At 38.6% G+C, this 17909-nt stretch overlaps 1 protein-coding gene across 5 annotated transcripts in view; it reads right to left on the bottom strand.

The window, feature by feature from the left end:
- Nucleotides 1-13004: 13004 nt before the first annotated feature.
- The window catches only part of brd9 (bromodomain containing 9), a 74790-nt gene continuing 69885 nt past the window's right edge, over nucleotides 13005-17909 (bottom strand). For all 5 annotated transcript variants that reach the window (XM_043719330.1, XM_043719331.1, XM_043719328.1 and 2 more), the window contains one exon: nucleotides 13005-16801. In XM_043719330.1, the coding sequence (XP_043575265.1) occupies nucleotides 16680-16801 (122 nt within the window). In that variant the 3' untranslated portion in view covers nucleotides 13005-16679. The remainder of the gene's footprint in view (nucleotides 16802-17909) is intronic.

The following is a 17909-nucleotide window of genomic DNA, read 5'->3' as shown; positions in this document are numbered from 1 at the left end:
GGGGGGGGTGGGTTTGTGGGCGAATGGGGACTGGAGCTGGGGGCTCGTGCTTTGTGTGTTGCTAACTGGTCTCCTGAATGGGGAGCAGACTGAGCAAGTGCTCGTTGTGTCAATTCCATTGAACTGATGTTGGTGGTGGTGGTGGAGGGGGGAGGCTTGAGCAATGCTGCAGATCCCTTACACACAAGTGTGTCTGGTCAGAAACAAACCCTGAGACAGAGAGAGGGAGCAAGGTAGGCAGAGTGGGAAAAAAAGAAACTTCAGAAAATTCCGATCCCCAGAGGAGAGGCATTGAATCAATTAACTGAATAATCAATTATCCAAACGAAATAGTGCCCGCCCATCTCGTTTGGATAATCGAGGTTCCTCTGCATTTATCTTCTCCACACAATCAACTGGGCAGCAGCTAGGCATCAATTAAAATGTCTGATCTGACCTAGAAGAAACAGTATGGTATTTGATTAGTTTGATTAGCCATGATCTTATTGAATGGAGGGGATTGCTTGAAGGGCTGAATGGTCGACTCATATTCTGCTCTTTCCAAAGTGGAGGATTAAATCATTTAGAAGCCTACTACTACAATTCCAAACTCCACAGAATTAAGTAGGGGGGGGGGGGAAAAAAACAACCTGTAATTGTAGTAGGGATTGTGGTTAACCGATGTGGGGTTTTTTTTGGTTTTTGGCCAACAGCAGCAAATAGAAGCTTTCCACTTTTGACCAACTTTCTGATGTCTGCTTATTAAGGGTTGTTTCAAAATTTGGCTCTGATAGATAATTTATAAAGCCCAATGATTTAATACAATTAATACCACTTATTTATAAAGTACATTATACAATCCTAACTTGCTTGGCTGGGCAAGTCACCACAGGCCTTGTGCAGATTCGCCACTCTGTCTCCAATTGGACTGGCAGGTTACATGACTGTTTCCTCAGAGCTTGTCCTTAAAGGGGCCAACTACGACATATACATTTTTGGGTAACCTTCATCTCATATTATTAAAAGGGTCAGGAATGGCCTTACAGTCATAGTCAAAGAGATGTACAGCATGGAAACAGACCCTTCGGTCCAACTTGTCCATGCCGACCAGATATCCTAACCTAATCTAGTCCCATATGCCAGCACTTGGTCCATATCCCTCTAAACCCTTCATATTCATATACCTATCCAGACGCCTTCTAAATGTTGTAATTGTACCAGCCTCCATCACTTCCTCTGGCAGCTCATTCCATACACGCACCGCCCTCTGCGTGAAAAAGTTGCCCCTTCTGGAACTTTTACATCTGGGCACCTATCCAGAAAACCTTCTGGATAATGGGGATCAAGAACATTCTGTAGCATTTCATTTACCAACTCTTAATCTGAATTTATTGCAGTTGGCATTGCAAAGGTGGTTGCAGGATGAGGAGGGCAGCCAATCCCATTCAATTGGACCTGAGAACTGAGTATTCCCAAGGAAGAGTGGGAAGGAATTTTAGGACCCCTATAAAAGTAGAGCTAGTTCAATGTTTTGAAATTGAAAAATGCACTTCAATGAGTTATTTATATGAGAAAGGCTCATATTCTGCTCTTTCCAAAGTGGAGGATTAAATCATTTAGAAGCCTACTACTACAATTCCAAACTCCACAGAATTAAGTAGGGGGGGAAAGGCTTTTTAGCTTGGTATATAGCCAAGCTAATTGATTTGAAACACTCCGAGGCCTTTGAAAGAATGAATGGTTTTTGATTACTGATCTAAAATGAGGATCTGTGGATACCTTTAATCCAGAGTAGATGAAAGTTAACTCATCTTATTGTACACAACATGATTCTGAATCTCTGTAGAATTCAGTCAAGGTGTTTTGTGCTCCAGCCTAATTGGCAGCCTCCTACTTTAACTAATCAAAGCATTAATTGGTTAAAGAAAGTAGTACAAGATCATGCTGAAGCCATGATTTAGGAGATTTGGTGTTGATTTTGAATCCTGAGAGAAACTTACTCAGAATTGTTGCACCTGGAGAAACCAAGCAATAAAGTGGTGCAATGTCTTCTGTAAACAAGCTCATTTCAGAAGCTGAGAGAAAAGAAAGAAGAAATACCAAGCCAGCAAATTATCCAAAACTGATTCTGAGGAAGGGTCACTAGACCCGAAACATTAACTCTGAATTCTCTTCACAAATGCAGCCAGACCTGATGAGCTTTTCCAACTTTTGTATCCAAAACTCAATCGTCTGTGATAACCTGCAATATTTGCTCAAGATCCTTCTGGCATTCGCAGTCACCGCTGTAGCCTCAAAGGACAGACGAGAAAAAGTGGATATGAAAGTGCTAACAGAGGTTCCTTTCTAGTAATCCTGGAATCCTCTAAAGCTGCTGTTTTTGATTGACAGTACAAACTCCAAGATCCCATTTATGATTAACAATTCAAGTATTGGCCAGTTCAATGTGTTGCAATTCGGCTTCTCGCTTTATGCTGCAGTGGTTCGATGGAATCTGTGGTGCCTGGAACTTCAATTCAAGGATTTCAAACAGCCAAAAAGGGTCAAGTATTTCATATGAATATATGGAAAAATTGATGGATATGAAACAATTCAATGAACTTACGGTCTGGGGTTTTATATGTAACAAAGTACAATAATATCTAGATTGTATGTAAGAAATTTAGAAGAGGTTCCAAAAAAAATTCTTTACACAAAAAGTTGTCAGCCTGTACACGGAATTCACCTGGACTAATAGAGCAGAAGCTAAATCAATATTCAAGATTAAATTGAACAGGCTGATGAAGATACTAGGTAGGCAAACATGTTTGAGACTATTTACTCACTGTAGGGGATAAATACAAAAACAGATTGATATGAGCCATTAGGCCTAAACAAAGTTGTAATCTCATTGTTAGATATAAATTACCCTTTCCCTAATCACTTAGAAGCTGACAGAATGAGAGAAAGATTCCTTAAGTCAATAGACAACCACCTGATGAAGGAGCAGTGCTCCGAAAGCTAGTGCTTCTAAATAAACCTGTTGGACTATAACCTGGTGTTGTGTGATTTTTAACTTAAGTCAATTAAGCCCTCAGGAGAGGACTGTTAACAAGATGTACTTAACTCAACCTCTTCTAATTTCAAGTCTAAAGGTCACAAAACTCAAAAAGGTAGTATGTTGAATTTAAAATATTTAACTTAGAGACAAATTAAATATTGCATTCCTCTGTAAGCTAGCAATCTACTTTTGCTTTGCACAATTCTATTTAAATTACATCTGTTTAGTATCAACTAATATTGTGAATATCTGGAGCTCTTGTAGAGTAATGGTAGCTGTACTTATTTCAGAGGCAGGAAGCTTAGATTCAAGTCCCACCTACTCCAGAATTGTGTAATAATATCCCTGAACAGCTTGGTTAGAAAATATTTATGGTGAATATTTGTATTCTACTGACTAGAACCTTAAGATCAGAGTATCCCATATTACCACATGGTTAATTTCCATTCATTGTAAGCGAGTATACCAGACTATTTGTGGGCTTAGGGTTGCTTATTAATATAAAATGCATGTCTACATAATTAATATGAGCCTACTGCTCTATTTCTGAAGAATCACAGAATGATTACAGCATTCAAAGGCTATTTGAACTATTGAAACTGTGACAGCTCTCTGCAAGAGCAAGTTATGTGGTTCTCCACTTCTTTTAGAATGGGCATGTTAGTTTCAGTTCTTTTATATGTAAATTCCAGAACTTTATTAGTTACATTCTCAAGTGAATTTTTACAATAAGTGCCATGTTGGCCCAGAAAATGCATTGAAGGTGTGAGGTGCCCCGTGTGAGGCTGTCTGTCAGAGGTGGGCGGCACGGTGGCACAGTGGTTAGCACTGCTGCCTCACAGCGCCAGAGACCCGGGTTCAATTCCCGCCTCAGGCGACTGACTGTGTGGAGTTTGCACGTTCTCCCCGTGTCTGCGTGGGTTTCCTCCGGGTGCTCCGGTTTCCTCCCACAGTCCAAAAGATGTGCAGGGTCAGGTGAATTGGCCATGCTAAATTGCCCGTAGTGTTAGGTAAGGGGTAAATGTAGGGGTATGGGTGGGTTTCGCTTCGGCGGGTCGGTGTGGACTTGTTGGGCCGAAGGGCCTGTTTCCACAATGTAATGTAATCTAATCTAATCTAAGGTACGTCATACCTTCAATGCATTATCTGGGCCAACATGGCACCTATTGTTAAAATTCACTAGAGAATGTAACTTTAACAAAGTTCTGGAATTTACACATGAAAGAACTGAAACCAATTCTCATCTAAAAGATGAAAGACTTAACAAACAATCCAGGTTTTCTCAATATATAATTTCAGTTATATCACACTGTAAATTCTGTGCCCTATGATCTTATACTCCACAATCACCTGATGAAAGAGCAGCGCTCCAAAAGCTAGTGCTTTCAAATAAACCTGTTAAGACTATAATCTTCTGTTGTGGTATTTTTAACTTTAAATGAGGACATTCTGGTTCAGAACTCTCCACGAAAGGAAACAGTTCCTCTCTTCCGTCTTGATTCTTCATCCGAATCTCCTCTCTGCTTTGCCTTTTCCAAGGAGAACAATGCCAGCTTGTTGAGACTGAAGAATAAAATTTTCCATCCCAGCCCTTAACACTATGGCAGTCCCAGTCTGTCTGGAAAGTTAAAATCCGCTACATTATCACCCAATTATTCTGACAAATAAGTAAGATCTCCTTACAAATTTGCTTCTTAATTTCCCATAGAAATTTTAAGGAGCCCATAGTACAATTCCAATAAGATGATCATCTTAATTTTTCAGTTCCAACTAAATAACTTCACTGGATGGACTCCCTGGAATGTCCTCCCTAAGTACAGCTGTAATGTTATTCCTAATCAAAAACACCACTCCGCCTACCCCCCTTTCTATTTTTCCAATAGCATCTATATCCTCGAAAATTTTGCTGCCAGTCCTGTCCATGTCAGTCCTGTCCTTGAGCCATGTCTGTGTATTTGCTATGAAATCCCTGTTCTATGTTCCCAGTTATGCCCTAAGTTCATCTGCCTTACTTGTTAGGCCTTTTGCATTGAAACAAACGCAGTTTAATTTATCAGTCTACCCCGTTCTCCACTTTGCTCCTGCCTGTTTTGACTGTTTGACTTGCTCCTTTTCCCAACTGCGCCAGCCTCAGACTGACCTCTTTTCTCACCATCTCTCTGGGTCCCTGCACCCCCCTTCTCCTTTACTAGTTCACATCTACCCACCAGTATATTCGTCCTCTTCCAATTCAGGTGCAACTGATCCTTCTTATTCAGGTCATTTCTACCCTAGAAGAGATTCCAAAGATCCAAAAATGTGAATCCTTCTCCCCTGCACCAGCTCCTCAGCCATGCATTCATCTACTCTATCCTCCTACTGCTATTGTGATGATGCTGCTCCTTTAACAAGGTTAAGTTATCCTTGGCCTTTTCTTTCAGAGAGGTTGTAAAAGATACGACTCCGAAAAAAGTTGGATGGGTTTTAAGGCCAATTTCAATATAGCTAACAGATACTGCCTCAGGCAAAAGGCTTTTAAGTTAAAAAAAACTTGTATTATGAAAGGGGAATGGCCAATTCTCCCAGCTAAGCTTATCTCCGGTTTGATTTAATGTTTTGACAGTCTGGCTACTCAGGGAAAGCCGTCAGGCAGATTGAGGCTCCTGGTCCAAGAAATAGCTACATGGAAGAGAGTGTTCCATGCTGCCATCTCTCTCTGTCCTGTAAGACCGTGTGTTTGATTTTACCTTTTGTGCCAAGGGTTGTTTATGGAAATTGTTGCAAGTATTGGGAACAGCATCATTAAGGTAATATAGTTGGTTGGGTTTTCGGATGGGTTGGGTTGTTCTGTACTCTGTTCTCTTTTGGTTGGATTTGATTTGGTAATCTTGTAAATAAATTCTGTTTTGTTTAAAACTAACTGACTTGACCAGCTGCATCCCTCCTGAAGTATCTGTGTTACACCTGCCTAAAACAACTGGCAAAGTTAGGGTTTTGGCTACTTTCTTAAAATGTTTTCAGGGGGTCTGGCCTGGTCCAATATACTACTCTCACTAGCACATGGCACCAGGAGTATTCCCGATATTACTAAACAAAAGAGAAAATGCTGGAAAATCTCAGTAGGTCTGGTAGCATCTGTAAGGAGAGAAAAGAGCTGACGTTTCGAGTCTAACTGACCCTTTGTCAAAGCTGACATTCCAGATATTACTACCCTAGACGACCCGCTTTTTAACCTAATTTCCTAAATTCTCTCCTCAGAACCATCCATTTTTAAATTCCTGTCATTGGTTCCAATGTGTATAATTACCTCCTGCTGGACCCTCTCTCCTTTGAGAATATTCTGTCCCCTCTCTGAGACATCCTCGACTCTGGTACTGGGAACAACATACCATTCTGGTGTCACGGTGTCGGCCTGCTTTTCAGACTGGAGGCCTGTGACCAGTGGTGTGCTTTTAGGCTTGGTGCTGTGACCACTGCTTTTTATCATTTATCTAACGGATTTGGATCTGAGTATAGGAGATATGGATAGTCAGTTTGCAGATGACACCAAAATTGGGGATGTAGTGGACAGCCAAGAAGGTTATCTAAGAGTACAAGGGGACTTTGATCAGATGGGCCGAGGAGTGACTGATGGAGTTAAGTTTAGATAAATGTGATTTGCTGCAATTTGGCTAAGCAAATCAAGGCAGGACGCAAATACTTAATGGTAAGGTCCTGGGGAGCATTGTCAAAAAGGGACCATGGACTGCAGGTTCATAATTCCTTGAAAGTTTAGTCACTGATAGACAGGTCAGTGAAGGCAGTATTTCAGTATAGAGTTGACAGGTCGTGCTGCAGCTGTACAGGACATTGGTTAGGTGACTTTTGTAATACTGTGTTCAATTCTGGTCTCCCAGCTACAGGAGAGGGTGCAGAAAAGATTTACAACGACGTTGCCAGGATAGGAGGGTTTGAGTGATTAGAAAAGGCTGATTAGTCTGGCGCTATTTTCCCTGGAGCATCGGAGGTTGAGGGGTGACTTTATAGAAATTTATAAAATCATGAGGGGCATGGATAGGGTGAACAGCCAAAGTCTTTTTTCCAGGGTAGGGGAGCCCAAAACTAGACATCATAGGTTTAAGGTGAGAGGGGAAAGATTTAAAAGGGACCTAAGGGGCAACTTTTTCACACAGAGGGTGGAATGAGCTGCCAGAGGTAGTGGAAGTTGTTGCAATTGCAACATTTTAAAGGCATCTGGGTGGGTATATGAATAGAAAGGGTTTAGAAGGGCCAGATATCCCAAATAATTGGCAAATGGGACTGGATTAATTGAGGATATCTGATCGGTGTAGACAAGTTGGATCTGTTTCCATGCTGTACATCTCTATGGCTCTATCTATCTATTCACATGACAGAAGTCACTTATCCCTGGAGCAATTTATATAAATCTTTTCTATAATCTCTTTGAATTCTCTCTGCAACATGATTTTCAGAACTGGACATGCCAGTTGAGGCCAATCCCAGTGTTTTATGATGGTACACTATAATTTCCTTGTATCTGTACCTATTTAGAAAGCCCAGATTTGGATACATTTTTTAAATGATTTTGACATTTCAATGTCCTTTCCACCCTAAACATATCCCCCCAGGAATTAGTGGTTCCTCTTTGGAATGATATCCTGAAGCTTAGATTGCCTATCCATGTTCTTTTTGACAGTACATCAATTCACACTCTTATGAACTGAATTTCACCTGCTAGATTTTTTTTATGTTCTCTTAAACGTTATCACTATGCTCCACACAGTTGACAATGCTTATACAGGTTTTTTTGTCATCTGAAAGATCTCAAAGTGAGTCCTGTACCACTGTCTCTTATCAAAAAGCAGTGGAAGCAGTGGTCCTAACATTGACTTCTGGGGAACACCATTTGTCACCATTTTAATGTCAGTCAGTCAGTTTTGTACGGTGCTGCAACTATCCATTTTAGTCCATGGGCTCCAATGTTACTGACAAATCTACAATTATGAAATTTGTGAAATGTGTCACTTTATGAAATGTTTTTAGTGCAATATCCAAAGGAACAAGTTGTTACCAGTATTAAAACAAATTTAACATTCAGTAGAAGCTTACCAATATATATTTGAGCTTAAGATTTTGAGCTGTGCCATTGTAATTTATGAAATGCTCAATCAAGCAATTGAATTATCACCTAGCAGTTTACCGACATCTAAAGTATTCTAACATGGCTTTTAAATTTGAGGTGTTATTGGTTGCAGTTTATATTCTAAAATCAAACATAATACGTGACTTATTTGTGTAGAACATGGGGCATATAGGATGAAAGCAACAACTGTTGGCTTTAGTAAATTAATTTAATAAATTAACTTTCACACCTATTCATGTACCACATTAAAATCTGCTGGTGATCTGGTTAATCAGTTTCTACAGTATAATGTCAAGGCACAAAGCTTGGTGTGAGGTTATTGGAAAACACATTGCCAGCTTTTCAAAAGTATTAATTGAATATGCAGAACTATATAGCAACAAAATGAAGAACTTGGGTATCTTGTTCTGCATCCTAAATTTTCTTAAGCATCAACATATGGTAATGCCTAATATTCCACATTCAATGGCTAATTAGCAATCGTCCTTTTGATTTCACTGTGCGAAAATAAGAAATAAAGTAACAGGAACACTAACATAACCAACTAAATACTGGCAAAATTGTACCATTCCTCCAAAAAACATTTTGGAGCAAGAATAACACAGATTGCAGAAGGTCAAGGGGTAGGTTCACCACTACCTTTTTGCAGCAATTAAAAAATATATATTTTGATGCAAACTGTTGACATCACCATCAAGGTCAACATTTGTTTCCCATCCACCTTGCTAGGCCATTTTGGAATCATCTACATTGCTGTGGATCTGGCTTCACACGTAGGCAAGGAGTAAAAATGCTAGATTTCCTCCAACAAACAGTACAGGGCACCAGATTCTTTTTTCACAATAATCAATGAGAGTTTCATGGTTGCCATAGCTTGGACTAGTTGTACTCCAATTTTCATCACTTTTATTTAAAGGTTGTGTGGCCTGACTGTCCCAAAGGATCACATTATACACGTGGAAAGATATGCACATATACCTGTTGTGCAATGCCCTGCCAGTAAGAAAATACGGTGGCACCCAAAAGAGCACAATAAATATGAGAGAATGAGGTCACTAGCAGTACTGGCAGGGATACCATACAGCCGAGAAGCAGGAGAATCGGCATTTCGGGCAAAAGCTCCTCATCAGGCTTTGCTGATGAAGGGCTTTTGCCCGAAACGTCGATTCTCCTGCTCCTCGGATACTGCCTGACCTGCTGTGCTTTTCCAGCGCCACACTCTTGACTCTAATCTCCAACATCTGCAGTCCTCACATTTGCCCTGGGTTACTATATATGCATATCGAGAGCACTTTTGAGTATCAGCAGATATTGTCAAATTTAAATTAGCAGTGGTGGGATTAGAATGTATCCTTGGAACATTAACATGGGTCTCCAGATTACTAGACCAGTGAGGTTATCACTACACTACCATTACCCCAATAATGGGTGTTTACTAAAAATGAAGTGAAACTTTGCTAATATTATTTTTCCATTTGTTTTGGAATACTAAGGATCATTTACTTGCAGTATTGTAAAAGTTATATTTTTTTTGTAATTTGGGAGCACCAAGGATAGAATTAAGCAGTTTGAGAAACAAATCAGGGATGAGGAGTTCACTCAGCCCTTTAACTTTCTTGGCAAAGAAACTAATTGGACTTTGATCAACCTGATGATTTTGATTTTATTATTTTGCTTGGTCACTTACTACAAACAATTCATCCTTTAAGCAAATACATCTTAGCTCACATCAACTCTAAATTTAGTTTTTCATTTATTTCTACTTAGATCATGGACTTTATTGGTTGTTTCTTGTAGATTTACATTATGTCTACCATTTAACATTTATTACACTTTGATAAGAATCCTCCTTTTACAGCCTTTTATTAAATGCTGACTCTTGAAACTTCCTCAATACCTCTATATTTGAAAGTGCACAGAAAGAGAAACAGGATAGATCATGATAATAAAGTATAGCTTTTTGGTAAAACGATCAAAGTCTAACTAGTGCCTTATGAAGCATGAGCATAACTACTACAAATTTGCATTTTACTGCTCTATGTTGTGATTGATATTTTCAGATCAACCTGTTCAGAGATATTATAATACACCTTTGGAACAGTAAGGGCTTGAACCCAGGACTTCTGGTTCATAGAAAGGGACACTTTCACTGCATCACAGCTACATACTTCAGGATAACATTCCATCAAGTTCGACTGATGATTTACACCATACAAATTACATTTCAATATGCCTTGCAAACTATGTGCCAGAACCTGACTTAAAACAATACTCAAATACAAGAACAGAAATTGTAGTAGGAACTCAGCAGGTCTGACAACATATGTGAAGAGAAGGCAAAGTTAATATTTCAAGTCCAGAGACCAGTTTTCAAAGAAATACTCTTTGCACCACTTGTCATGACTAAGCATGGTGACCCTAATTTCAATGCATTTTTAGAATGGTTTAATATGACCAAGGATCTTAATCTCGAAGTTTGGATCAATGAAGAGCTGGCATGAACTCCAAGTGGGAATTAAAGAGGTAGTTTAGAAAAATGCTTTGATTTCCAGATAAGATGTTAAATCAAGGCCCCATCTGCCTGCTTGGTTAGATGTAAAAGTCCCATGGTACTATTTCAAAGAAGAGAATGAGAGTCATCCCTTTTCAATATTTATCCTTCAATCAGCACCTCAAAAACAAACTAGTCATGATCACATTTTGTTTGTGGCCATTCACTATGCAGATTGGTTGCTATGTTTTCTAAATTGCAAAAGTGACTACACTTCAAAAGTAGCTCATTGGCTGTGAAGCATTTTGTGGTATCTAGTAGTTGTGAAAAGCATTTATTTATCTTCCTTGCAAATACATTTATCTTCCTCAGTGCAAATAAAATCAGAAGCAATTCCAAAATCAGTTTTATGTAGCAACTAAAGGTTTGAGAAGATTTGTAGCTCAAGTTGAGGTTCTCGATGTAGGTTTGCTCGCTGAGCTCAAAGGCTTGGTTTTAGAAGGTTCTTTTTCTGATGTTTCGTCACCATACTAGGTAACATCTTCAGTGAGCCTCCGAATGAAGCACTGGTGGTGTAGCCCGCTTTCTATTTATATGTTTAAGTTTCCTAGGGTTGGAGATGTCATTTCCTGTGATGACATAATTTGCTATGGTGATGTCATTTTCTGATCTTTTTCTCGGGGTTGGTAAATGGGATCATCAATTAACAAACACATTGATTGCGATCCCATCTACCCCTGAGCAAACCTACATCCAGTAACTAAAATATGTTCCAACTTGCCCACTACAATGCTCAAATTCTAAGGTGAAGGTTTGAAAGATTGGAAGTGATCATTACAGAAATTACTTCTTTGAAATTATTCATAGAACATAGAAAAGTACAGCAAAGAACAGGCCCTTGGGCCCACAATGCTGTACCGAGGATTATTTCTAATCTAAAATAAAATAACCTAACCTATGCACCCCTCAATTCGCTGCTGATAATGTGCATGTCCAGCAGTCACTTAAATGTCCCTAATGACTCTCCACCACCACCGCTAACAACACATTCCATGCATTCACAAGTCTCTGCGTAAAGAATCTACCTCTGACATCTCCTCTATACCTTCCTCCTAATATCTTAAAACTATGACCCATGATTCTAGCCGATCCGGCCCTGGGGAAAAGACTCTGGCTATTGACTCTATCCATGCCTCTCGTTACCTTGTATACTTCAATCGGGTCACCTCTCTTCCTCCTTCTCTCCAGAGGGAAAAGTCCAAACTTAGTCAACCTCTCTTTGTTAGACAAGTCCTCCAGTCCAGGCAGCATCGTGGTAAACCCCCTTTGCATCCTCTCCAATTCATTCATAGGATATAGCTGTTACTGTTTATGTCAGCAATTGCCCATCCCCAGCAGGCCTCAAGAAGGTAGTGGTAAGCTGCCTTCTTGACTGCTATAGTCTTTGGGGTGTAGATCCATCCGTACTGCTACTGGGAATAAAGTTCCAGGGTTTTGACTCTTGACAATGAAAGAACAACAACATATTGTTCTATGTTCTGTACTGCTGGCAGTATTGTGTGTGGTTTGGACAAGAACTTAGAAGGTGATGATGTACCTGTTCATCCTTGGCTTTTACCTCTCTAAGTGGTAAAAGTCACAGGAACAAAGAACAATATAACAGGAACAGGTACTTTGACCCTCCAAGCCTGCACTGAAGCATTTTGCCCTTTCATACTAAAACTGTCTTCACTTACAGCATCTGTATTTCTCTATTCCCTTCTGACAGACTGACATGCAACTAAAAAGACCATTTCATAACTTCAGGATGTCTACAAGAGCTGATCACGTACTTTCAAAGTATTGTCACAGCAGCCAATTTGTAAACAGCAAGGTCACATAAATAGGAACCTGATGACAATACAATATTTCTCACCTAAGATTGAAGAAACATTGGCTAGGGCACAAAATACACGTCTTCAGTTTTTCTTTGAAATTGTGCCATGGGATTTTATGTCAAATTGACAGAGTAATTGGGAATGCGGCTTAACGTCTCAGCCTAAACATGGCAACTCGGACAATACACCACTCTTAGTACTCCTCTGCCATAGCAGCCCTTGAGTATACATTCAGATCCTGGTGTGAACCTGACTCCACAACCTCTGTCTTGACAACAAGTACTAATTCTGAAATAAGACATATTTGTGCAGCATTTCTGGTATTCTCAGATGCAAGTTCAAGGATTGGAATAAGTAACCTGATGTATTCCTTGGTATCTTGCTCTTGCTTTGAATTACTTGGGAATGCTTGGTGATGGACACCATAAATAAAATTTGGATGGTAATTGCCTTTTTATACATTAAGTGGTGTAGTTAATACAAGAAGAAACATGATTTCAACAGAAAAAATACTTAGTTTATTCCCTTATTACAACTTTGAAAAAATACTATTACCATTCTTTCAGACATACAAACAACAGTGCAAATTAGAGGCATTCAGATACTTGCTGACTAAACTCCTTCCTCAAATGTGGAATTCATATGTACATTTCAAAATGCAGCAAAATATTTTAACCACATCCTGTTGCAAGAAAGCACTGAGGCAAGGAGATAATCAATCGAGTGAAAATGTTCGCTTTCTTCAGCAATACATAATATAACTGAAAGGTTAGTCATGATCTTTGTGAATCTTAAGCAAAACTTAAGATATACAATATCATTTACATCTCCAGGATTCCCCAAAAAGTAGTTCACAGCCAAGGAATTAGTTTTGAAGTATAGTCACTGCACTCATGCATACTAGTATGCACTGAGATCCTAATAAATGACTAACTGGTTTGTTTTAGTGGCATTCATTAAAGGGTAAATGTAGGCCAGGAAGATTTGAAACTAAACAGGTGATAGCACCATGGATCTTAAAAACAAACAGGACCTTGGTTTAATGTCTCATGTCAGTAATGATACCTCAGGCAATGCAATACTCCCTTGGCAAAACAGTGAAGTGTTAGCCTAGTTTATGTGCTTAAGTCGTTCACTGGGGCTGAAACTCGACATTCTGATTCGGAAGCACAAGTAAGTAACAGCACTGAGACCAGCTGACTTAAAAATCTTACATAATGTATACAGGAGATAAGTATATAAAGCCCTGTCACTAACTTCACACAGAATATTTCAAAAATTACAACTAGGGTGCTCCATTTCATGTCAATACTTAAAGAAAAAGTACTTTACAGGTTTTACATGTTTTTAACAAATTTGGATTGAAAATATTTAATTCTAAATTCTACATGAAAATTAAAAAGGCACTTTTTCTAAAAAATATGGAAATTTTGGTGTCAATTTTCATGAACAGCAATTATGTTTCAAGTAATCCCAGTAATTACAGTCTTAGAACTGCATTATTTAAAAAAAACTTACTTTGTGGAACTGAAAATTTACAGAAGCAATCTAGCTGGTGTGCCAAAACCAGAGCTGAATTACAAATAAAATAGTTTGGCATGGTACAAAATAGGAGTTAAAAAGAATCACTACATTTTTCTCCCATAGGTTATAGGTATTTCTGGCTAAGTCAGCATTTGTTACCCATCACTAATTGACTTGGAGCATGTGGTAATGAGTTGCCTGCTTGAACCACTATAGTCTGCAGTTAAGTATACCAGCATACACCAGGAGTTCCAGGACTTTGATCCAGCCACAAAGAACGAACCTGATAATTCCAAACCAACATAGGATGATTTGGGGGAAAAGAGAACTTGCAGATGGTGGGTCTGATAGTCATTCTATATATTAGAGATTTGGCACTCAGAAGGTGCTGTTGAAGGATCCTTGGTGAGTTGTTGCATTGTATCTTGTATATGGTACACACTGTTTCCACTGTGCAGTAGGGGGTGGAGGCAATGAATATTAAAAGGTGCTAAATGTCAACCATGTGGCTACTTTATCCCAGATGGTGTCGAGCTTCTTCTGTGCAGTTGGAGCTGCACTCACCCAGGCTTGTGGCAGCATTCTATTATGCTCCTGGCTTGTGCCTTGTAGATGGTGACAAATGTTAGGGAGTTAGGAGGGCTGTTATTTGCTGCACGTACCCAGCCTCTGATTTACCTTTGTAGATAGTATTTGTATGGTAAACCAATTCAGTTTCTTTCAAATAGTAATCTCCAGAATGTAGATGCTGGTTAAGGGGAGAACTTGTAGGTGGTGCTTGGTGCTTGAGGATTCATGAATGACACGGAAATAAATTTCCAAAATAGAAAGGAAACAATAGTTTGGTCATAACCAAACTGGGCTGACTAAATGTTTGAAAATTTAATGTTTGTCACATGACGTTTTCTTTCTTTGCAATGGTTTTATAATCAGTGACTCTCCTTCAAATATTATTCCAATAAAAATTAAAATTCACAATATACAGGTTACAAAGACATTCTATTTTTCTACAAATTATAATTTATAAATATTTATCAAATAAAAACTATTACTTATAAGCACATTGTCAGAAACTGTGATGGAGGGCCCGTGATATCATTGTTTACTTGAACTATGAAATTTACAAGGGTCACATTTCAGCATATCTAAGCTTGGATTGTGTTTGTAAAGAATTGAGAGTATACAGAACAGTAGTGAAAAACTCGTGTTGGGAACAAAGGAAAGCAATGAATTAGTACAGTCAATACTATGGCATATTGACATGTCAACATGTGTTGATTTCGGTGAATCGTCTTAAATCATTAACAAGACCAATACTGTGTTCAGTAAGCTTCCTAAGTAATTTAGTTGAATAAACTGCAGGACAGTGATAGAGTGAAACCAAGTGCTGTGCCAGGGACAGATAAGCTTTGAAAATGTAAGAGAAATATTCTTAGAACTTGGAATTGGTCAGAGTATATGTTTGTAAAAGGTGACCTCCTTTTCCTCTATTTAAATTAATGATAAAACTGGAGAGGTTCAGATGTGATCTTCCAGTTGCTGAACCAATTTGCAGACTTTGCAGACCTCAAAAGAGAGTGAGGCCTCAAATGGCCAAGTTGGAAATGCCAAAAATAAAGCAGAGCAGTGGTAATCAGAAGTCATCAATACCAAGACAGAGACACCGTAGTAAATGAAAAAGCATGTGTAAATTCTACTAACCAATAACATACTTGAAAAGACCACCACAATTCCAGCAGTTTTGATTACCTGTTAATAATATTTTGTTAGCCAGATTCGATAAGTTCACTGGTATACTTTTTAAAATCTTATTATATACACGTGTTTAAATAAGTTGCCATTCAACTTAATGCTAAAGCCACAGCAAACCAAGTTGGTGGTCACCATCTCATTTACCTTTGTAAGATATGTACAAATCTTGAAAACACAGCCCTGTTGTGTTAAAAAGAAGAAATCAGAATCCTTCTTGAGAATCCACTTTTGGTGAGAAGGTCACTCGACTGGAAATGTCCACTGTCTTCTCTAAAAAAGCTGATGGACCTGCTGAGCGTCTCTCTCATTTTCTGCTTTTAATTTCAGATTTCCAGCATCCAATGTATTTTGCTTTTATACTTATGAAATCTTTGAGCGTTGTTGTATCTTTTCTCAGCTGACTTAACACTGGTCCAGGCTGATGTGGAATATTCATTGAATGTCGTTGTCCCAAACAAGCATCAAAATTTAACAAAGTTTTTGAGGTGAACCGATGCTCAAGGATGCACACTATTGACAATTGTGAACAAGATTAAGACTGAAGAATTCAACATACAAAACTATCTTTAAAAACTGTACAGACTTTGAAAACTGCTACAATACACCTACCTGACAAAACCAAGGGAAAATTTCTCAATTCATATGGCATTAACACTTGTGGGCTATGTACAGACTGGACATTCTGTTGCATGATCCAATACTTCTGTTCATTCAACGCACACTGAATGGAGAACTGGAGACTTCCTAAGTTGCAGCAGACTGAAGTTAAAAAATGTCCATTTTATATTTGAAAACTGTTAGAAGGTCTCTTGCATATTCTCAGGTCTGTAGGTAAAAAGGAAGAATCTGTTCTTCTGCTTAATAGGATGGCCTACTTTTACTAGAGTAAGCATACTAGGAATTTTCACTACTCCGGTTCAGGCTGCCTGCAGCGGCATTACTCGGAGATTGCAGGAATTCATGGAAGTCTTGGACCAGGTCTCCCTGTTCGCCAACACTCAGGTGTGGAGGACTCCCTATTAGAGGAGAAAAGAAAAATAAGGGTGCCATTTTGAGAGTAAGTAAAATTTCTGAACAGAGAAACTTTAACCTGCAAAATTGAACATGTACTGTATTTAGCAAAGCAAAGGTAAACCTAGGATAGGCCAGTCATGGATACTGCTTTTACCAAGTTCTCTCATTTCTGGTTGATACAACATTACTCCTTGTTTTCCATTTGAACCATGCAACCACTGTCATTTTATTACACAGCACTGCATTTATCAAACTCTGACACCTCACATTACTTAAGTAATCAAATTCCTACTGAACAAATGCATGCTGACATTTATTTATTAACTCATTTTTCAAAGTTCCTATTTGACGCCAAATAATTACTTTCATTCTTTTATAGCATGTGGGCATCATCATCGTCAAGGTCAGCATTTGATGTCCATCCTGAATTGCCTTTTACAGCAGTTAAGTGTTAACCACTTTGCCATATTTAGGCTAGATGAGACAAGGAAAGCAGGTTACTTGTCCTAAATGACATTAGTGAACCAGAATGTATTTGAATGACAATTAACCTTTATATCATTACTGAGAATAGTGAGGTTTATAGGTTTCTCATTTGAAAACAACAGCTACTTTCGCAGGCCTCCATAGTTTGTTGTAATTATTACTCTCCTCAAGCTACAATACATCTTATTTGGATCCACACAAGTTTTCTACTTTTAGTGTTGCTGACAATTTAAAATACTTCCTTTTTTATTTTTCAAAATACATCCAAATCTTGAAGCTACCTCCCCTATTACTGTAATAGTGACACCATTCTCTAATGCAAAATACTCATTTAGTACTTCAGCCATGCCCCATCTCTCCTGAGATGATCAGCTTTTTTGGTCTCCAATTAGTATTACCACCTGTCCATTTAAGTACTGTAAGGCTGAGCTTTTTCTTTCTTGTATTTTCAATCCAAAATTTCACATGAATTTCAAATTGGAATCAGATTTTCCAAAAATAAAAGTCATTCTTAAACTTCTGAGGGCAATCATATATTTCATTGAAAAGACTAATTGGTTGTGCTCCAGTGATGCCACTGAAAAGGAATAACACACCTTCCACTGCATCTACTGATCACAGCTT

Source organism: Chiloscyllium plagiosum, chromosome 29, assembly GCF_004010195.1.
Source record: "Chiloscyllium plagiosum isolate BGI_BamShark_2017 chromosome 29, ASM401019v2, whole genome shotgun sequence".
NCBI classification, from domain to species: Eukaryota; Metazoa; Chordata; class Chondrichthyes; order Orectolobiformes; family Hemiscylliidae; genus Chiloscyllium; species Chiloscyllium plagiosum.
Note: the sequence above shows the minus strand (reverse complement) of the source record. Positions and strands in the feature narration are given on the sequence as shown.